The 21,620-nt window shown below is 42.0% G+C and overlaps 2 protein-coding genes across 4 annotated transcripts in view; both read right to left on the bottom strand.

The window, feature by feature from the left end:
- Positions 1-70: 70 nt before the first annotated feature.
- On the bottom strand, positions 71-10,030 carry myo5c (myosin VC). 2 transcript variants are annotated; one of them, XM_035642358.2, is made up of 40 exons: positions 9,897-10,030; positions 9,390-9,500; positions 9,119-9,290; positions 8,855-8,999; positions 8,610-8,766; positions 8,338-8,481; positions 8,180-8,261; positions 7,923-8,030; positions 7,731-7,837; positions 7,380-7,645; positions 7,204-7,285; positions 6,962-7,102; positions 6,750-6,872; positions 6,570-6,653; positions 6,222-6,353; positions 5,990-6,087; positions 5,784-5,870; positions 5,576-5,687; positions 5,267-5,478; positions 5,001-5,166; positions 4,749-4,895; positions 4,507-4,671; positions 4,295-4,388; positions 4,144-4,207; positions 3,766-4,040; positions 3,604-3,667; positions 3,447-3,527; positions 3,178-3,358; positions 2,985-3,078; positions 2,824-2,887; positions 2,570-2,738; positions 2,387-2,471; positions 2,208-2,306; positions 1,886-2,040; positions 1,499-1,588; positions 1,248-1,398; positions 855-1,140; positions 600-774; positions 431-511; positions 71-342 (listed from the first exon to the last, which is right to left on the bottom strand). In XM_035642358.2, exons 1-40 carry the CDS (start codon positions 9,921-9,923, stop codon positions 190-192), a joined length of 5,229 nt encoding a protein of 1,742 aa, XP_035498251.2. In that variant the 5' UTR covers positions 9,924-10,030; the 3' UTR covers positions 71-189. The 2 variants fall into 2 exon arrangements, with proteins under 2 accessions (XP_035498251.2, XP_035498252.2); XM_035642359.2 differs by lacking the exons at positions 9,390-9,500; positions 9,897-10,030 and having other exon boundaries at positions 9,159-9,290.
- A 1,581-nt stretch (positions 10,031-11,611) lies between these two features.
- The window catches only part of LOC118315235 (unconventional myosin-Va), a 14,598-nt gene continuing 4,589 nt past the window's right edge, over positions 11,612-21,620 (bottom strand). Inside the window, exons 13-40 of one of the 2 annotated variants that reach the window (XM_035642357.2) lie at positions 21,472-21,597; positions 21,156-21,239; positions 20,728-20,853; positions 20,328-20,425; positions 20,128-20,214; positions 19,907-20,015; positions 19,589-19,800; positions 19,337-19,493; positions 18,608-18,847; positions 18,201-18,449; positions 17,602-17,695; positions 17,381-17,523; positions 17,008-17,121; positions 16,387-16,521; positions 16,176-16,232; positions 15,780-16,007; positions 15,598-15,665; positions 15,055-15,129; positions 14,763-14,961; positions 14,541-14,634; positions 14,299-14,442; positions 14,027-14,181; positions 13,844-13,933; positions 12,999-13,149; positions 12,609-12,891; positions 12,278-12,452; positions 12,111-12,191; positions 11,612-12,023 (exon numbers count right to left, since the gene is read on the bottom strand). In XM_035642357.2, coding sequence (XP_035498250.1) covers positions 11,871-12,023; positions 12,111-12,191; positions 12,278-12,452; positions 12,609-12,891; positions 12,999-13,149; positions 13,844-13,933; positions 14,027-14,181; positions 14,299-14,442; positions 14,541-14,634; positions 14,763-14,961; positions 15,055-15,129; positions 15,598-15,665; positions 15,780-16,007; positions 16,176-16,232; positions 16,387-16,521; positions 17,008-17,121; positions 17,381-17,523; positions 17,602-17,695; positions 18,201-18,449; positions 18,608-18,847; positions 19,337-19,493; positions 19,589-19,800; positions 19,907-20,015; positions 20,128-20,214; positions 20,328-20,425; positions 20,728-20,853; positions 21,156-21,239; positions 21,472-21,597 — 3,927 coding nt within the window. In that variant the 3' untranslated portion in view covers positions 11,612-11,870. Of the gene's footprint in view, positions 12,024-12,110; positions 12,192-12,277; positions 12,453-12,608; positions 12,892-12,998; positions 13,150-13,843; positions 14,182-14,298; positions 14,443-14,540; positions 14,635-14,762; positions 14,962-15,054; positions 15,130-15,597; positions 15,666-15,779; positions 16,008-16,175; positions 16,233-16,386; positions 16,522-17,007; positions 17,122-17,380; positions 17,524-17,601; positions 17,696-18,200; positions 18,450-18,607; positions 18,848-19,336; positions 19,494-19,588; positions 19,801-19,906; positions 20,016-20,127; positions 20,215-20,327; positions 20,426-20,727; positions 20,854-21,155; positions 21,240-21,471; positions 21,598-21,620 lie in introns of both variants that reach the window. The other variant, XM_047333263.1, reaches the window with a different exon arrangement.

Here is a 21,620-nt window from a genome sequence, read left to right as displayed (position 1 = left end):
AACTGGGAAAATCTATCCAGAGACAAAACCTCAGACTTTCTTCCTTAAATACCAGCAAGGGAATCTTAAATATGTGGTGAACATTGTTTATTAAAGGTGTTTACATATTTATTTATACATTTACATACAGCCATTGGGCACAGGACTATGAATCAGTCTTGTGGAGGGAAAGGTCATAGGCTGGTTGTGTCAGATCCTGGTCAGAAAGCCCAGATGGAGACTGTTTGGGACCTGCAGCAGCTCCAGAGCCTGCGAGGACGGACAGAAAGGAAACGTGACCTGGAAACGATAATCTGTGTCCAGCATCAGCTGTGTGGACCCGTCACGATCTTGTAGTAATGACTGCAAATGAAAGCAGGGCGTGTTTAGTGGAGTGCAAGTAAGAGCATTCATTCATTGCATTAAAACCGGAAGAAAAAAAAGAGCTCACCTGAACTTTGCGGACGAATGATGACGTCACCCTTTTCTCAAAATCATCAATGGGCGTGTATGAATTCAAAATCTTGACAATCTACAAACGCAAATTGAGTTTTGTTTTATTCTGCTGTAATGCCAAAGTTTTCAAGATCAAATGTAGAACAGGCCACTGAATAAAGTACCTGAACAGAGTTGAGCTCAGTGCATTTGTCAGTGATCTCCTTGGCGTCCTCATCCGTGGACTTGTTGACCTGCAGCAGCCAAGCAGCCTGAGACAACGGCCTCAGAGTATCTATAACACTGAAGCTTTGAAGCTCCTTCTCCTTCAGCCACTCCTCCAGGTAACTGATGTTACACCTAAAGGAACAGAGACATTGTGAAACTGAACTTTTCTTTTTTTTGTCTTTCATTCAAATATCACAAAAGCAAACACAGACCTGATTTGCATTCCCTTCCTGCAGGAACACATATCCTTGCGGAGCATGATATTGTTGAGGGTGGTTGCGCCCACTTGGAAAAACAGTTGTTTGACGACCTGTATGATGAGGCCCAGCTCCATGCCATGCTGGTTCATGGTGGAGTGGAAGACACTGAGCTGCTGAATGATGGAGGAGATGGTGTGGGTCTCCAAGTCCTCGTAGATACTGTTGGAACGCTTCCTGAAGCCTGTCGGCTTCATGCTAGAAATCCCCTGTAGACTCTCGTGCTCCAGCATACCGGGCACTGTAGGTCAAGACAGCAAAGAAGCCTTTTAGGGCACTTATCAGGGTTAACTACTGTTATAATCTGCATGTGACAATAAGTGACAATAATGGAAATGTGGGAAATACCAATTGCAGGAGTCAGGGTCTTTTCCATGACCGTGATAAGCTGATGGTAGATGTGGATGGCCAGGTCGCTGAGAATTTGTCTGTGTTCTGACAAATCAAAATTCTGCAAGCAGTTCCTTTTCTGCTCGGGAGTATTGTGTTTCATGAACTCCTTCATAGAACAGAAGGGAAAAACAAAATAAGGTTTAAAATATGTTAATGACAGACAAAAGCCAGTGTGAGCAGGTTGAACATAGTGAATCCACATCTACCTCCTCCCCGCTGTACTGCTTCAGACAGTTGAGCAGCAGATACATGTTCGAGAGCCAGAAGGACAGTAACTCAAAGTCTTTGTGGTGACTCTGAAACACAAAATTGTCAGCTGTGTTTTGTCTCAATTACATATTTTTTTGAATTCTTTGGGGATGTAGCATTATATTTTATTTATGCAAATTATAACATTGACCTTCCTTCCTTCCTTAGATCAACAATATCTGAAAATAAAATTACAAGAAAAAACAAAATTGCTGCCGAATTACAACATTATCTTAGCGATGGTCATGAAAAATAGCTTCCTGTTTTAAAAAAAAATATATACACTCTTCATTTAGCAGATCTACAGTGAAGATAAACGCTAACAGATTTCTAATTGACCTCACCATGATGACCTTTTTGACAGCACAGATGGTTGCATTCATGAGAGACTTGAGTTTGGCTTCATCGTTCAGATAGTCAGCGTAGCGGACACACATGAAGAGGATGTAAGCCGGCAGACCCGGGATCATGTTGACCACCACACCCTTGGGCTTCAGCTCTGTGGGAAGATTGTGACCAGCTTGAGAAAGAATTTGCATTAAATTATGATGAATCCTGTTATTGTTGATACATCTGTCTGTTTATTTCTGCTCAATCTCTCAGAGGATCCAGCCAATGCAAGTACAACATTAATGCAGCCATCTTATAGAAACAGGGGAACGATACCAAGGATGATGTTTTGGATGAGCATGGGTTCATCCTCTCTCTTGAACTCCAACATGCCGAGGTAATCTTTAGGAATAACGGCCGCGGACATTTCCTTGGCTGTGTGAGAAACAATGACGTGATTAACATGTTAGAGTTAGATTTATTTGACAAATCACAGCTACAAGCTCCGACGTTACCTTTCTGTGAGGACACAAGGCTATGTATTTGATTCTGGAGTTTCTTTATTAATCTGTCTTTCTGGTCCAGCTGCTCTTCAAAGTCCTGGAAGAAAAGCAAAGTTTGTGAGCGACTTACTTGAAGACAAGACATGCATTCATACGCTTTTACTATGGGAGTGAAATATTTGCATGTACAAATACCATGTTCTCAGCAGTTAACCTTGAAGTCTCCTGTCTCAGTTTGCTCTTGGCTTCGGTCTCCATCAGCTGCTGTCTCTTTGAATGATCATTCTCCTCTTCCAGGTCCTCTACACGACCTTGAAGCTCCCGCTTCACTTCCTCCAGCGCCTCAGCTTTCTCCTCAAAGTGCCTGCAAAGCCGCAAAAAAATCAGGCAGACTCAGAAATGAGCGTCCCATTTTACTCAAGAAACAAACTCCAAGCTGAATATATTACCTGCGTTGTGAGCTCTCTTCTTTAATCTTCTTTTGAAGAATGTTGGTGATCTCCTCGGTTTTTTCTTCCAGATGGCATGGAATAAAAGATAAACAAAAGAAAGTAAGTAAAATACTGAAACAACATCTCAATATTATCGGACCAAAGATACTCAGATCTACCTGTTAACTCTGTGCTCTGCTCCTCTACATGGACTTCCAATTCATGTTTTTGTCTCTGCAGCTCTGAAACCTGCAGTGTCAGCTCTGGTATAACCTGTGGATCACATCGAAAAGAGCAAAAACACATTCACTGTACATACTGGACCGCATCTCTCTCACGAAACTTAAACATGGGATCAGTCAAAAAACTCACTGAGTTCTCGCTGCTGAGTCTGGATACTTCTTGGCGAATATTCTCATTGATATTACTCTTCTCCTGGAAAAGGTTTTGCAGCTTGCTGTTCTCGTTTTGAAGGTGGTCCACTTTCAATTGCATACCCTCAAGCTGGGTCTCATAGCTTTCCTTCTGCTCCCTCTGGTGGTTTTCCAATATTCTGCCATCAAAGGTGGAGCCATGTTAAAGAGTGTTGCAAGTTTGTGATTTAGTACAGCTGATACTTGGTTGACAGCAAAAATGTATACCTGGTAGCTTTCTGCAGGCCTTCAAATGCTGCCAGCAAATCTTCAACTTCATAAATGGCCTCAGAGTCATTTGGAGTCAGCCTTCAGAGAAACAGTGAGTGAGATAAAACGTCTAAAAGACTGCATGAGAGAATGGTAAAACATAAAAAAACAATACCCTAAAAGAACCTCCTCTTCAACAACGCCACCAAGAAGTTGTCTTGTAATCTCGTTCATCTTGGCTGCACAGAAACATTCAGCTGTTATGAGCAAATTACAATTTTCATTTGTGCACTAACATGAGGTCTAATCATATTTCTAGATAAGCTTCTGTCTGTACCTCTTGCTTGTTCCGACTGTTGCTTCATCTTTCGGTCCATGTTAGTTCTCTGATTTTGCAGGTTGTTCAGATCTCTGCGTAGCTCAGGAATGGCCTTGACGTGCTTGGTGAGCTGGACGACCTGTTCCTGCAGGTCAGATGTGACCTGGCCCTCCTCCTCTATCTTTCTGTGCAGACCGACTCTCTCCTCCTTCATTCTCTTGATCTCCTCTTTCAGAGCCTCCACCTCCTTCTCATGGTCGTGTCTCTGGATCTCAGTGTTGTTCTCTGCAATTCTGCCAAGAATTCCTTTCGTCAACAAGCTGAATAACTGAACAAGCCAAAAAAAAACCTTCCTCGATGCTATAAAGGAGGTAGACTGCACATTTTATTACTTACTTTCTTAGCCTTGCTTCATTTTCTTTCTCGTGAAGAAGATGCCTCTTGATTACATCAAAGCTCTCTGCAAGAGTGTAAAACAGGTCACAAAGGTTATTACAAGCAGTATCTTACAACGAGTAGCAAACCTAGGCATCTTCACTGCCGTTACCTTTGGCTTCTTTAGTGGAAGCTTCGAACTCTTTCTCCAAGTCCTGCTTTTCAAGGGTTAGGGCATCTATCTCCTTTTGAAGCTGTGCAATCGTCTAGAGCGAGAATTAAAATGCGATATTGTACAGTCTGCTTCATCAGCAAACAAAAACAAAACAAATCAAAAGACACAAACAACTGAATAAATATTTTTGGATTAACTTCCAGACTGACCAGAGTAGCTCCTTCTTTCACTGTCCTCTCTCTGGCCTCCAAAGATGCCCTCTGCCTGGTTGATTTTTCCAGCTGTGCCTCCACACCCTGGAGTCTGTCCACAGTGTGAGAATGGGTGCTGGCCAAGCTGGTCAGTCTTTCTACCAGCCCACAGTTCTCTTTATTCTGTAGGGGTACAGATATGCACATAGGTCCTCTACATAAAATAAACACAGCTAAAATAAGTTTGGAAACACATTTACCTGCTCTTCAATCCTCTTTCGGAGCTTCTGCACTCGGAATGAAAGCTGAACGTTAAGCACAAGTCGGCGCATGGTTTGAAATCGCCGTCGAGCCAGCCATGCTCGGGCATACTTCTGCAGAATCAGGGCCTTCTGCTCTTCCACCATCTGACAGGAAACGGAGAGATGGCAGGGCATAAATCTCATGTGACGTCTGTATTTTCATCACACTACTAAATGATTCAAACGATTCATTACTGCACCGTCACTGACCTTCTTGTAGCGTTTACGGGCCATCCAACCTCGTGTGAAGGCCTGGATGGTGACAGAGGCCAGACGGACTAGCTGGTAGATCTGTCTCGTGCGGTAACCTCTCCAGTGTCTCTGGATCACCACTGTTGCCCAACCCCGCTTCAGTGTGGCAGCACTCACCATTTTACTGGAGGTTTCAAAAGAAAACAGGTAGGTTTAAATATCAAAATCCCAGTTGATACAAGAGGTGATGCAGGACAACCACATTGCAACTGAAAGCTTCTCACTGAATTGTTCTTTTTCCGCGGATGTACTGTTGGAGGACAATGGCTGCCTCTCTCATACGCAGGTACTTCCTTCTCTGACTCCACCCGCGGACATGCTTCTGGATGGTCACGCTCGCACCTCGAAGTCGATCCAGACGCAGCTTCTCTAGATAAGCTACTTGACCAGCGCGAAAGAAGATCTTTGTCCGACCAAACTTGTACTGGTTGGGGTCCTGGAGGTCAAGACATGAGGTCAACTGTGAGGTCAATAATGTGCAATAATGCATGACAACTGCGTATTTAGAGGCAGACTTTAAAGAGTGAGGTAACCTGAATCAATCTCTGCAGCACATTTTTGCAGGTCTGCTTCTTGTCACTGAGGTCCGCTTCCTGGTGCGACATTAGGATACTGTATCGGCTGTAAAACTCAATATATGTCCATCTGCAAGGAAATAGTATGTTGACCAGTAAGACACAACCATAAAGATATGTGAAGATCGTAATTTGGCTCATATTGAATCACATAGCAGGAGGTCACCTGGACGGATAGCTCTGTGCACTGACACGGATCGTTTCAAGGACGCCACAGGCTCGCAGCTGCTGCACAACCCTCCTGGAGTCATACCTTAAAAAACAAGCAAACACTAACCATTAACCCCAAAATACAAACACATGCAAATGATACAGTACATGATTCAGTGAAACAGAGACGACCACGTCAACCATAGTTTCATTAGTACTCACTCAAATGGGAGTTTTTCTTCATTTGGCTTAATGCAGCGCACATAGTGCGGAGTGGTAGCGTTCAGTGTTTCCATCAGTAACGAGAGGGAGCTGGAAAACTGCATTTAACCATTACGTTCATGAGAAAGAACAAATGCAAAATCCAAAGTCAATTTGATTCACCCGCACCGGCAAATACAGGATTAGAGCTTGAGTAATCTCCAGTGAGCAGTGACAGAGTAAACATTTTCACCTTATCTCCCACAGACGCTCTCAGCTGTTTATTAGCTGCTTTCACCCGAGGCCTGGCAGGTCTCACTTTGACACCTTTACTGGTCCCAGTGCTTTGCTCCTCCTCTCGGAAAAAATTGGCGAGAAAAGGAAACTGATAACAAATGCAAACAGGAAAAAGTTGTCAAAAAAGAGTCAAAATAAAAAACAATGCTACATGGATCATTATTTATAAGACAGAAACTTTTGTTTTTGTGACAAAAGTCGTGGATCTATCTTTAGGACCCCCTTGAAAATGAGATGCTGCATCTCCAGGGGCTATCCTTAAATAAATTCTAATAAATCGAAGTGAGACATGAGCTTTGATTACCTCACTGTCTTTCATAATGTCCTGCAGTTCTTCATAGAGAGTGTCTCTGTTCTTTTCAAGAAAATCTCGGCATTGATACTCCACCTGTTCAGAGAAATACAAAGTTTGAAAAAAACAGTAGGGGCCATTTTTGTGCTCCCTTATGTAAGTAATGAGTCTTAAAGGGTCATCAGATTTTACCTTATCTGCAAAGTGTTGTATTACAAAAGCCTCGTTCGACAACCTGGGCTTCTCAAACAGAGGATTGGTGTCAAGGTAGGTGTACAACTTTTGCAGCCAGGATTGGTCAGTGCCCTGAGGAAACTGTGAAGTGACAGAGATGATTTAAATGCAATCAAGGAGAAATGAAAATACGAAAAAATTTAACCCAAATCATGTCCATTCACTCTAACCAGACATTCTTCATTAAGCAAGTCGAGGATCCCCATCTTTGTTTCGATCAGGTCAATGACCGGCTGGTTGTCATAGAAATCTATCAGCGTCCACGGGATGTCCTCTTTCATGTACTCCTCTTGCTCCAGCTTGAACACATGCTGAAAATGAGAGACACAGCAGTAGAATGGTCTGAGTTGATAAAAAGGTTGTGCACTGGGGTTTTTATTTGCAGTGATTTTTGGTTGGTGCCGTCGCATACCAAGTTAAACTGCTGTTGAAGCTTCTCATTTGCATAGTTGATACAAAACTGTTCAAAACTGTTGATGTCAAATGTTTCAAAGCTGAGGACAGAAAAATGGCATTGAGGTTGCGTCAAAAACAGCAGAAAAAAGACTTGAATTTATAAATATATATAAAGTGTTGTGTCTGCTTTACCCATAAATGTCCAGAACACCTATAAAAGCATGTGGCTTTCCTGGGACCTGCAGTGCTGTATTGATTCTGTTAATAATACAGTCAAAAAGATGTGCATAGATATGCTTGGCAAGAGCATCTCTGGCATTTACTGCCCGCTCCCTGGGCACTGGCTTCACCACTGTCTCAGCCACCAGAACGATCCTCCGATGGCACAGCCAACGCACCAGGGCCTCTGCACTCACACCCAGCAACTCACAGACGACGGCCACATGTGGATCACTGGGCTGGAAGACACAGCAAGGAAGTTTTGTATTCGAGCTGGTTAATGATTGAAGTTCTGACCTAACGAAAAAGTAACTGATGACTCACACTAACTGATGATTTGTCCTTCCCTGAGTCTCTGATCTCCACGTTGCCCAAATGCAATATGGCTGCCAACACTTTGAAGACATCCGACTGAAAGTCTTCCTTCAACCCTGCGGAAGCCGAACAAGGAAAAAACAGCTAATATAAAAGTCACATTCAAGGCAACTACAGCCTGACAGCTGGTCCTGTTCTTACCCAGCATTGAAAAGGTCCGTCGAGTCTCTTCCAGGTCTTTCTTGTCATCTACACCTTCAATAGTGACGTCACCACCCGTGCAGGTGTAGCGGAATTTATCTGCGCTCACTGCGGGTGACAGCGATGTATTGTTAAACAGCTGATTAACAATAAAATAATCCCACAATAAATGCCTACCAACTGTAGGACTCAGATTAAACACCACAGCAATAAAAAAGTAAACACATGCAGTATAAACACTAAATACCGACACTCACACAGTCTTAGGTTCTTGAACTCGCGCAGCTGAGCACAGGAACACATCTGGTAAAATATGTGATAATTCCGCTCGTTGTCAGCCTAAATAAAACTGAAAATTATCAATCAGGAACCAATATATATACAAAATAAATCTCCTTACAACCTCATCTCGTACCTGAAAGACGACTCTGGATTTCTCTAGGAGGTACGTCCTCATGTTTGCTCCAATGATCCGATACCTCCTGTCAAAGCTGATCTCTGTGTATTTCCCAAATCGACTGCTGTTGTCATTCCTGGTGGTCTTTGCATTGCCCATTGCCTGAAAAAGATATCATTTATCTTAACGGAATGGGAAACATGAAAGCCTGTTGGTTTAAAGTTGTTGCAGTGTGGAAACGTCTCCAGTTCAGTGGAAATAACAGTTGATGGAAGTTGATGAAATCATACCTCTGTCACTGGATTTGATGCCAGGACTTTGTCTTCGACTCGAGTCTTGCTGCCAGACTTGCTCACGACAGCAAAGTACCTCATAGCATATCGAGCAGACACGGTTTTACCGGCTCCAGATTCACCACTGACGATAATCGACTGGTTCTTGTGGTTTCTGAGAAACGAAAAAAAAGTGTAAGACAATGTTTCAAGTACAGAATATGTTCTACTTTATGGGACTTGCCAATTTTGTATTTATTCACCTGGCCATCTGTTTGTAAGCCTCTTCTGCCACTGCAAATATATGAGGGTCCATGTCGCCCATGTTCTGGCCTGAGTAGGCGTGAATGATTGCATCTCCGTAGAGAGGGAGCTGTTTGTAGGGATTTACAGCCACCAGTATAATACCTGAAAATGAGGAAACAAAACAGGTCGAGCCAAAAGCATTGAGCACAAGCTGCTGACACACGACACCTCAGTGTCTGGATATGTTTTAGCAGTAAAAAAAAGGGTTCTTGTGACTGTACCACAGTAGGTGTAGATGATCTTGGACTCCACAAATCGTACTTTGAGATTGTGCAGGACGGCAGGTTCGTGGAGGTAACTGAGGGCGGTGAGGTCGTTCTCCCCGACCAGGATGTCTGGGTTGCGAAGGGGCGGGAGTCGTGTGTTTGACGGGTCAAGGGGATGGTGGTGCTCCTGACACAGGACAGGTTATGTAAAAAGAGGTCAGGTCAACTGTTCTATCATAAAACCCACTCACTGCATGTGCTTGCTTTATGAGCCACTTCTACTCACTGTGCCGTCCTCGAGACGCAGTTCAAGAACAGTGTCTCCAGAGTGAAAATCTCTCACTATCTCGGCTGATTTCCACACATGTTCTGCATCTGGAATCCACACTCTGTTGTACTGAGGGAGAAGAGTTCAATGGTACCAGGTTGACAAATAACCAAAGCTTTTTAAAGAAATGAGTTCGAAAAAAACAAAATAATATTTATCACTATAAATGTAAGAAACTGCTTAGGCTACGTATTATTATTATTATTATTATTATTATTATTATTTTCTAAAATATAATGGTTTGTATCCTAATCTGCTATTAAATGGTAAAGATTAACATATAAAAAGTTTAATAAAAACAAATAGTTGGGCATTTATTTATAAATTCCCTTCGACACAACTTCCTTTCACATCCATGCAACTTGTCTGAGCACCAACAAAGTTTCCATATGTCTCAAAAAGTACAGACTGATACTGTACTGAGACAATATTTCTACAGATAATGTCAGGGAGCTTTTCTCTTACCTCGGTGTACAGTTCCAACAGAGCCATGTTGGTGCATTATTATGATAATTGTTAGGCTACTGTAACTTCCCTCGTCTCTAATCACCTGTCGTATCCCTGTACTCTTTGGGTTGGCGACGATCCTCCAGTCCGACCGGAATCAAGTTACACAACGTGACATCACTTTTTCCGGATTTAATTTTCAAAATAACACTCGGTGATTTCAATCAAAATCTTTTTCTGGGAAGTATCTTTTACTATATACCATACTCCTTATAGTTAAATGTTGTGTTTGCCTAAAATATATATTTTTCTAAATACGCCATGTATTCATATATTTATGATATATTTCTGATACTTTATATTTACTATTACATTACAGATGCATCCTGGTCTGACATGCTTAACTTCTCTCTGAAGCATTACCTGTATTGGGATACGGGTCATCATTTCTTGTTGCCATAATTTACACTGATCAGTTAGGTATTTTTGCTGCCACAGGCCATTAGACTCTACAATAATTCACCTGCTTATATCTTTCCTTATTAAAGGGTCACAGGTCAAAAGGTTGTGAAACAGAACCGTAAAGGATTCATCCGTTCAGTGACAGTGCTTTTATTCTGAAAGCTCCATCACTCACTCTTCTCGTCTCTTCCTGGACGTGTCGCCGCTCACCTGCTGCTGACGGTGCCTGTGTGACTCCGCCCTCCTGTCTTGTGACAGCGGCTTGACGGAGTGGGTGCGCTCGTTCGATCAAGGATTTTAACAACAAAAGGAACCGGATGCGTCTGACCTCCGCCAGTTCAGTGTGTGAGCACCATGGTGAGCACACATCAGCCTCGGCTTTACCACAAGTAGTGAAGATGAAAATGTTTTTGTTTGAAATAGTAAATAATATTTCACCACCTTGACCCACGTTATCTGTAGTTGAAAAGTTTAAGAGAGGGACTTTTAAAGGGAAACATTATTATTAATAATAATAATAATAATAATTTTCATTTTTATAGAGCATTTACATTTACTTGACATACTGTGTCAGGTGTGCACAGCTGTGAAGCTGATTCTAGAGGGTGGTCATTAATGCTTTTTCATATGTGAAGCATTTCAAACTACAGAGGAAAGGTTAACATGAAAGAATAAAAGATCAAATGTTCTGTAAGAATGTAGCCTATTTAAGGTCCATCTTACATGGACTGGAAGGGCAAGAGTAAGTTCCAGTCCAGTTCCATAGAGGTACATTTCCAAATGGATTCAAACATTACCAATTCTAATTGTACATGTCCAGGTCCAGGTACAAAGTCCAAGCCAAACTCTGAAGCTCTGCTTGAGGATTAGGCAGAATGCACTTCTTGCTTGTATGTGTTACATGGAAATGCATCTCGAGTTAAATACAATTTCATACCGTATTACATTACTAGGTGTCACAAAACACACCAGTGGGTGTGGGAGGGTCAAGAAAGAGAAATACTGAACTTAATAAATCGAATATTTCTACATTTTTTGGGGGGCTCCCTGTGGGTTTGCGGACACCACTTGGTAAGAAAAACACTGAGCGATATGTACCTGTATAAGATCCATAACCTCTAATAAGGTTAAAAGTTATAGCTATGAAACTGTTGAGACATTTCCAACATTTAACCATTTTTAAGTTGCTCAATGTTTTAAACTTGCCCATTTTTTATCAATAGAAATAATTACACGTATGAATATATAAGATGAAACCACAAAACATCAGGTGTGGCAAGATATAATGTTTAAAAACATGTTTTTCATATTCACTGTTCATACAATTATTACTCTTTGGCCATACAGTGCTGAAAACATAATACATAGAGGCATGTAAACAAAATATTTTTTTTTTGCGGCAGTGCTGAAATGATCAGCGATACTGAAAACATCAGTAAAAGGTAGAACATTTAGTGAACAACAGTCCTAGTAGTGTTTCTGACCAAAACGGACACAGAGAACAAGGTGTAAGTGTCAGAGGTCACTGGTCTAGATGCGGGTGAGGAAGCTCAGATTAAGGCTCAGAGGAATCTGGACAGTCTCCAGAGCCACCGAGGAGGGTGTGAAGGGGAGGGTGACGGAGAACATCTTCTTGCCGTCCATCATCAAAGTGGAGGACTCCCCTCTGTCTTTCAAAATGTTCTGAAATATATCAGATTTGGTAAAACAAGCTGCCTATAAAAGAGCAGTGTATTCTTGCCCACACTAAAAAACTTTCCAGCCACTCACCTTAATCATTGCGATGAAAGTGGTGGACACTCGCTCCTCAAATTCAATCACTGGCGTGTACAAGGTCAACACTTTTATGATCTGCAGAGATAAACAAACAATAATCAAACACAAGGAAACTTTGGTGTCTACACATTTAGAAGGCTTAACCGTTGCCATTGCTGGACCTGTGCTGTGGTGAGGGCAGTGCACATGTTGCAGATAGCTTGGGCGTCGGCCTCCGTCTTCTTCTTGATCTGCAGGAGCTGAGCAGCCTGTACGAGCGGCTCCAGAGTCTCCTTGGCACCGCAGTCAGCCAGCTCCCTCTCTGTCAGCCACTCCTCCAACTGCCAAACATTGTATCTGGAGCCAGGGGAGAAAATGAGGGAGAACAGCGAAGCTGGCCGGTCAGAAAAATCTGTGTTTTTGTCAAACTGAAATCACCCGAGTGAGCTTGCTTGATGTTGACATTGGACAACAATCTCCAGTCCATGCTCTCGTTCCCCTCTAATGTCATACCTGATCTGCAGGCCTTTACTCCAGGAGCACATGTCCTTCCGCAGCAGCAGGTGGTTGAGGGTGACGGCACAGATGATGTAAAACTGCTGCCTCACCACCTGCTTGATGAGTTCTGCGTCCATCCCATGCTGACTCATGGTGGTGTGGAGGAGGCCGAGACGCTGCAGGAGGACTTCCACCGTCACCGCCTCCTCCTCTGGGAGACTTGTGCTCCTCTTCCTCAGGCCTGTCGGCTTGGACCCCAGAACTCCCTGGATTGTCTCGTGCTCCAGCATGCTCGCCACTGCACATTACACATGAAATGAGCAGAAGGGGATCATTTTGATACGTCATATTCGTGGTCAGAGGTCTGACACTGTTTACAGTATAGATAGGATTATGTCTATTCACCTATCAGGGGCTGCATGATGTTCTCCATGCATTTGATGAGCTGACAGTAGATTTGAATGGCCAGATCGCTAAAGACCTGCTGGTACTCGGACAGTTCAAAGTTGGACAAGCAGTGCTCGTTCTGCTTCGCAGTGTTTTGCGTTATGAAGACCTAGAGAACACACAGGTTGTACAGACATCCAGGGTTAATGGAGGGACATGTCCTGCGGTAAACAGAACTCTAGCATCAAAACCCTCTCAAGCTCAACACCCAATCAGCTATCGGTCAAATCAGAAATATTGCTAAGATCAGATCACTCACTCCATTCAATAATGCGCTCATTCTCATTCATCCCTTTGTCCCCAGCCATCTAGACTACTGCAATTCATTCTTCACCGGGCTCCCCTAGAAATCAATTAACCACCTTCTTACAAGAACTCAAAAATATGTTTGCACTGGTTACCCGTGGTATTCAGAATTGATTTTATAATCTTATTACTTGTTTTTAAATCACTGAATGGCCTTGCACTGCCTAACGTAGCAGATCCTCTCATCCCTTAAAGCCCTGATCTTAAATCTTTGTTATGCGAACCAGCTATTGCTCTCAGTAGGCAGGGCAAGACTGGAGACAGAGGGAGACAAACCTCCCTTTGTCAATCAGACAATTTACCTCAGTGAACTTTTTTAAAAACGCATTTAAAAAAAAAGAAGCTTTTTTCTATCCCGCAGATTTTATCCATCATGTCTTGCATTAACTTGTTTAAATTTGTCATTGCATATCAGGTATTTTCTGTGAAGCACCTTGTAAATCAGTTTTTTGAAAAGTGCTATATAAAAAACTTTTTTTCATGATTATTAACATTACCTCATCTCCACTGTACTGCTTCAGACAGTGCATTAACCGGCATGTGTTGGCCAACCAGAAGGACACCACTTCAAAATCGCTTCCTCTTCTCTTTAAAGAGAAAAAAGAATCAGTCTTAAAAAAAATGAATTCAAGATTAACTTGAGATGTTTTATTTGCACTGATCATAGTTATATACTTCACCTTAATGACGCCTTTGATGCTGCTGATGGTGGAATTGAGCAGATTGCTGACTCTCCGGTCATTATTCACATGGTCTGCGTATCTTACACACATGAAGACGATGTAGGCTGGAAGCCCAGGAAGGAAGCTGACTGCTACACCGCGGGGCTTCAGGTCTGAGAAGATTTCAAAGTAAAAAACGTTCAAATAATGTGTCCTCTTATCTTATTACATGAGGACATGTAAAATAGTTCCAAAAACGATTTGCTTGAGCAAAACAGGCTGAAACCTACCTACAACCAGATTTTTAAGCAAGCGGTTCTCGTCACCCTCCTTGTACTCCAACATGCCCTTGTACTCTTTCTCCTTACGAGTGATATTAATTGCTCTGATGGGAGCATTCATGGTGGAGGCACTGTTCATTTGCTGAGTGCTCGCTAAACACAACAAGGACACAATATGAGTAATGACAGGACTGATGCTAATTCCATCTGTAAAATATATTTGACAAACGCAGTCAGAGCCACGCCGTTACCTTCAAATTCGCCAACTTTTTTCATGAAAAATTTAAGCTGCTTTTTCAACTTGCGTATGGTTTTGTCTTGTTTTTCTTGCTGGTCCCGGAGTTCCTAAAATGATTCAAACACGTTAGATTAGTGTGAACATCTGTAAATAGCATCGTGGTCATAAAATCATCTATTTTTTTAATACGCTATTTTTTGATAAAGAGTCCTGGACAGCCAGTGAGTGAACCCACCAGGTTGTCATTGGTGAGCCGTAGGATCTCGTGCTGCAGGCTTGCCTCAATTCGGGCATCTTCGGGCAGGAGGAGGCTCTGAGCCAGCAGCTTCTGCTGCTGCTCCTTTTCAACCTTCAACTTGTCCACCTCCTGAAGCAGCTTCCCACACCTCTCACTGTGAACACGTTCCTGCTCCTGCATCTGACCCTCCAGGAACCTAGAGGATGGACAGAGGAGAGATAGTACTTGGTTCCATATGACATGAATATGCTTGAATGCACTAACCACCAACAGAATATAACTTTATTACCTGTTGGTCTCTTTCAAGCCTTCATAAGCCAGCCATAGCTCTCCGTCTTCGTTCAGTGTGTAGATGTCAAGGGGTCTGAGGAGGAGCATCAGAAAATGATGACATCACTACTGCTAGATTCAAACTCGAGCAACGTTTTTTTTAGGGCTCACCAAGTTAAACTTGAGACTTCTTAATACCACAGACAACGCAATTTAATACTTGTTTCATGATCATACCATGTCACTCAAAGTGCTTTAAACAGGTCACATTCACCCAATCACACGCACGATCTTACAGTGCTTGTTATATATATTATATTATGATGTAAAACCACATGGATGGTGCATCATTAGGGGGCAACTTTTCGAATTCCGTATCTTGCCAAATGACACGTCAACTTGTGGACTGGAGGAGCTGGGGGTCAAACCTTCCAATTTAGTAGGTTTGGTATTTAATTTAATGTTTTAAGTACTTTCCAGCTGTATATAATAATAATAATGATTTGTCCGCCTGCAGTAACCCTGTAGATTTTAGATAAGCGTGTGAGCAAATTGGTCTTACCTGTCACCATCTTGAAATGAGGGCATTTCACGGAGATCCAACTTCACACTTTCTCCCAGTGGAGAGTCCTGGAGGTCAGAACAAATAGAGTTGATCATTTCAAACTAATGTCAGATGTACATTTTGTCAAAATCAAATCACAGAATATCAAAAACATTCCTACAAAAAAATTACAAACTCACCTTATGTTTAAGAGCTTCTTGGCGGACCATATGCGATCGAAGGAGTAGCACTTCCTCTTTCCGCATCTCCAGCTCATCATTGGAAGAAGTGAGTTGTTCTAGCAGTACGTCGTAGGGCAGAGTACCAGGTGCAGGAGGCGCCAATTCACTGCTCTCATTGGTCAGAGACTTTCGCAGCTCATTTAGGTCCTGCTTCAGCTTCCTGTTCTCAGACTCAAACTCTTGCCTCTGCAATAAGACATTTGTGTCTATTCACCTTTGAGTATCTCAATACAACGATACGTTAAGTGTTTTCAGGAACAGTAACAGGGTGGCTCTTTATGAACAGCTCCTTTTTGGGGATATTGGAACAGATGTTGCTTGGATCCAAATCCATAATATGTACCCAGGCCATACCTTCAGTGTTTCCAAATCCAGTTCTGCTCTGCCAACAGTTTTCTGCTCCTCCACCTCCTTTTAAGAAACATATACCCATGATGTAAATCAACAGTACAACCAAAAATATCAATGAAACAGAAGTAATAACTAATTGATACAAATGTATTTGATCTGTTTGGTAAATATTCGTTTGATCAATAGGAAACGTGACTGGTGTTTGAGCGCATACCTTTGCCTTCTCTTGTTGGGCTTCTTCCCTCGTATCCAGCTTTTGCCATAGTGACTGTTTCTCCTGCTCCAGTTCGTTCACTCTTCTCTGGAGCTTCAGAAGAACAGGCAGGTCCACTGTGGGCTGGGCCTCATCCTAATATAACACAGCAAGAACTGACTGATGACTCTCTCTACAACGTACCCACAGTGCATGCACTAATAGGATTAGAACACAGACAAAGCCAGAAAGAAAAAAATATCTTCCAACAGCTTTTCCAAGGAACGAGTGTCCTGTTGCCTGTAGTTACACAGTAAAATAATCAGCACAAAAACACAACTAGAATTCCCTCTATTTTACACCCGCTTATTTGTGGCACAAATAAAATGTTGGCGTACATCTTTGTTAATAACAACCCAGATATTTAATATATCATGTAAATTCAGCTTATTAGGAAATCTAACGACCACAAACCCTTTTATGTAGCTATTCACAGTGATATGGTTCAACTTTTTAACTGACACCTTAGTAAATTTGCTCAGGTCTGTTAAAACATTTTTGTCCACCATGAATACTTTAGGTTTTTCTTTAGGTAGACAATTTTGATTATGCACCATGATATAGTGTGGTATAGCACATTACCTCTGTTGGAATAGAGCTGTCTTCTCCTTCTGTAGAACCTAAGCTCTGACTAAACTCGGATGAGTTACTGCTGTAGTTGGAGTCTGTCCTCTTGTGACCAGATTTGCTTGAACTCTGATAATGTGCGAGAAGGACAAAATGAAGCATGTTAGAGAAAGAATCTCTCATGTGATTCATTTTTTTGAACCTTTTTCTCTCTTGGTATTGCCAACTAGTTTCAATGTGCTCAATGAGCTGATGTTGCCATGTAAAAAAAGCTCTGTACATCTACTGAACTTAAGTGATTGTTGGTGGTGGCAGCATCTTTAAATCTCTGTTAGTTAAATATATTATAAAGAGGTTTCGAATGACAAAGATTGATGAAGTTCCTCACAATGCTGAGATCCATCTTTTCTTTCAAGTCTCTATGCCGCTCCTCCAGGTGCAGGTGTTCACTTAGCAGACCTTGGTAGCGGGAGCGTTCATCAGTTAGGTCCTTCTCTACCTGTTTTGTGTTCTCAACGTTGGTTTTAATCTCTGAAACAAAACAGTTGTGATTTATTAATTCTGAATTTACTGGTCAACTGTAAAGGTTTATGGTGAACTGCTTAGTACCTGTTAGCTTTTGGGCTTGTTCAATGATTAGTGTGTTCATTTCCTCTTTCTCACTGCTCAACAAGCTGTTCTTCATATTCAGCTCTTCAACCATCTGATTGAGACAGAAAGCAAAATTATGTTCTCAGTATCTATTCCAATTCGTTATTGTTCAAAAACAAGTTCATAAAATGCAAGAATACAAAAAATGTAAAGTTCCTATCTATTTCATAATAAACTTTTGAAACTTACACGCAGCCGAGTATAATCTACCAATGTCCTCCATAGGCCACCATAGGTGATTTATGATTTATTTACAAGTTATACAGAAACTAAAATTGCATACAAAAAGTTTGAAAAATCAATCAATTCAGCAAAAGAAAATAGACTGACTAGAATGAGAAAATGAACAAAGATTTGTCGTACAGCATCCTTGCAGAAAAAAAAGTATGAAATATTATGAATTAAACTCAGTGTCATCGAAGGTACTTATGTATCGCCACCATTGCTAAGTCATTGATCCCATTTATCATCAATCCAGAAAATACTGCCATTTAGAAAATTCTAGTGACACTGCAAGTCAGTTGGATAAACTTAAGATGAGTGTGTAGCAGGCCAACCTGTTGAGTCTGCTCCTTGTAGAATTTTGTCTGCTCCTCCAGGTCGTCTTTCTCCCTCCGGGTGTTTTCTAACTCATGCTGCAGGAAGGAGAGCTGCTCCAGTAGTGAGGGAAGAGTTTGTGCTTTGGCTCTGGCCTCCTGTTCTGATCTACGGAGGCTTTCAGTCTCTCTGCTCTGTCTCTCTCTCTCCATAGTCTGAGTCTTCTCGACAGCACTCAGCCTCTCACGGAGCTCTTTGTTTTCCTTTTGCTGCAGGGGGAAATACAAACACATGCTGTGCATGTGATGCGACACTCCCAATGATCCAATGCTTCCCCAACCGCATTTTTTACCTCATCGTAGATTCCCAGCGTAAATAAATATTAAACTGAAACAGAACTAGACATCCATACTCACACAATACTCACCTGATCATTTATCTTGTGCTGCAACTGCATAATTTTGTTCTCCATGCCAAAGTTGAGCTTCTTAAAGTGCTCAACAGAGCGGGCCTCCACTTTCAGCTTCTTTAATGCCTTCTTGGCCTGCATGCGACGCACGCAGCTCTGCAGCAGGACGATAGCTGCCATGGTGCGTTTGTAGCGCAGTCTGGACAGCCAGCCTTTCACCCACTTCTGGATGACCACAGCCTTTTGCTCAAACATCAACTGTGCAAAAACAAAGACACAGATTATTTCTAGTGCTAATGTGCCTAGTGATGCTATTGATTAAATGTTTCCAAAACCACACAACAACCAAGTTGCAGGAGCTCCATCCCAATCTGTGAACTCTCGACTAAGACTACCACTACTTAAATGTTAACACCACATCTGGCACATCTGGACTTCCTTTGAACAAGGAACTCTTCACATTTATGTTCGAGGGGACATTTCTGTTATTTTCTTGGTGCCACCTGTTAAATCCATCAACAACAACAAACAAAAAAAATCTTTCAAACTAAATAAAACAATCCCCAAAACACCCATCGGTCAAGCCAAAAGTCAAGGCTGCTGTTGTTATTGCATTCTGAAATCCTGTTAGCAAAATCTAATTTAGACTACAAAGCCTTCCAGTGAAGAGAACTTATGAGTGTGGAATTAAAACTTAACTTAATTTCTAAAGGCCTCTAAATTTCTCGGGGCATTGGAGGACATTACCTTATAATACTGCTTTCTGGCCATGTAGGCCCTCAAGAAGCACTGGATGGTGATGGCTGCGGAGCGCTGCTGCTGGTAGCGTCTCCTATTCACCCACATACGCACGTTCTTCTGAATGACAACAGCTGCTCCGGTTCTTCGCAGACCCTTAACATAACTGACAGTAAAAAAAATACAGTAAGAAATAAGAGAGAATTAAGAGAGAATTAACTCAAATTCTTATTCTGCTCCTGTTTTAATGTCTCCACTCACCAGCGTGCCTGGTGGCCCCGTACATGTCTCTGTATGGTGATGGCGGATTCCCTCATCCTCAAGTACTTTTTACGGCCCAACCAGCAGCGGATTGTCTTCTGCATGCTGACACAGGCCATACGCAGCTTGTCAGAACGCAGCTTTTCCAGATAGGCCACCTGACCAGCCCTGAAGAAGATCTTGTTTTTGCCAAACTGATACTTATCCTGTTCCTGGGAACACGACACGGTGGCATATGTAATGTCATATTTTAGTGTGAAAGTCGCATGTATCTTGTTATTAACACTATGGGCGTGTGTTGATACAATTCATACATACCTTAACAAGTTTTTCCAGGAGATTTTTGCATGTCTGTTTTCTATCACGCAGAACATCTTTTTGCTTCATGAGGACCCGATAACGACTGAAGAATTCTTGGTAGGTCCATCTGCGATATTCATGTTAATAAGACAAGTTAGATGGATCATTTTTAAAACATATAATTGGTAGTGAAAACTGCCCGTGGCCCCGTGTACCAGTTGCTGTTTTTGATATCCTACCTAGATGGGAAGCCTGCTGCTGAGATCCGGATTGTCTCGAGGACGCCACACGCCCGCAGCTGCTGCACCGCCCTCACAGGGTCCAAGCTTTATAAAAGATAACATCCAAAAACACGTCACAAAAATGACTGTACTACTCTTTCATCTGTGCCTGTTGCAGATAATGATGCGAAACAGAAGAGTGAAATCCTCCTCCTCACGTGAATGGAGCTTTATGGTCGTTAGGCTTAAGGCAGCGCACGTAGTGAGGAGTCGTAGCATTTAATGTTTCCATCAGCATCTGTAGAGACTGTCGAAACTGAAACGAGACAACAAATAAGTATGATAATACATGCATCGCGAAAATGTGTCTGAACATTCATTTTCAATGTCCAATATGATGTTTTGACTTATTTGGTGGTTTTCATTCATCTACCAATAAAATTGTTCAACATTTCACCTTCCCAAGGTTTTCCATGAAGTTGGGTAGTCGACATGTCTTAAATGGTTTTAACTGAAAAATTGTAGATAGTGTGCGGGGGTCTCTTCTTCTCTATGTGAAAAACTCTATGACCAACTGTCACAACCAAATGTAATGTATCCTGCTATCTATGTTCTCACCTGCAGTCCAACGGTCTTCTTGTTATCCCTCCGACTCGGACCAGCCCTTCCAATGTTGCCAGTGGGTTTGTTTGTAGAACTCGTTGCCTTCTCATCATCTTCGAACAGTTTCAGCAGCAAGTCAAACTGAAAAGATAATTTTTCTTACATCAAAGTAGCATAATACAATGTTGCCATTGTACAGCAGAGGGCAGTGTTTTCAATCTAAAATTCAACGGTGAGCTTATTTCCTCCAATAGTTATGACTGAACAATTCTCGGCTGTGTGCCTGTGGACTTGCCCCACACAAAAAAAACTTTGGAGTTATTTGCTTTTGGCTTTTTAACAGTAAGAGGTGTTGAAATTAAATGACACTGAAATTCTTTCTCTGACCACCAAGAAGATGGAGTAATAAATGAAATATTGTAAACAATTTTAAACTATTTCACCTTGCTGTTTTTCAGCACATTTATCTGCTCCTCGTTGACTGTGTCCTTGTTTTTCTCCAGGAAGCCCTCACACTGGTACTCCACCTAAGCACAAAAGACCAGGTCACACAGTGTTCTTTGACTTCAAGAGTAAAGGTCACAGCCATCATCATCTGAAAGAGACTGATTAGTCCCACACGTTTGAGGTGAAGGCATTGAATTTGGACTTTGCAGACAAACTTTCCTAGAAAACATGAGTCATCCACCCAACTATATATTTTCCACACTGTTCTGTGCCGGGGGGAGCCAAACTTTGTTTTACAGGACAGTCAAGTACCTTGTCTGCAAAGTGGTGGATGATGAAAGCTCTATTTGATAACCTGGGTTTATCAAAGTGAACATTCTGCTTCAGGAGGGTGTTATACATTTTCTGGGCCCATGTGTCGTCACAGCCTTTGGGCATCTGTGGAAAGAGGAAGTGCTGAC

This window comes from Scophthalmus maximus, chromosome 7 (assembly GCF_022379125.1).
Source record: "Scophthalmus maximus strain ysfricsl-2021 chromosome 7, ASM2237912v1, whole genome shotgun sequence".
NCBI classification, from domain to species: domain Eukaryota; kingdom Metazoa; phylum Chordata; class Actinopteri; order Pleuronectiformes; family Scophthalmidae; genus Scophthalmus; species Scophthalmus maximus.
Note: the sequence above shows the minus strand (reverse complement) of the source record. Positions and strands in the feature narration are given on the sequence as shown.

Coding starts and splice junctions, on each gene's coding strand:
- myo5c (XM_035642358.2), bottom strand. CDS start 9,923: ATGGCTCTGTTGGAACTGTACACCGAG. Junction 7,286..7,379: donor GGTGTTCTGGACATTTATGG/GTAAAGCAGACA, acceptor TTCTGTCCTCAG/CTTTGAAACATTTGACATCA. Junction 3,079..3,177: donor GACTCAGCAGCGAGAACTCA/GTGAGTTTTTTG, acceptor TGTGATCCACAG/GTTATACCAGAGCTGACACT.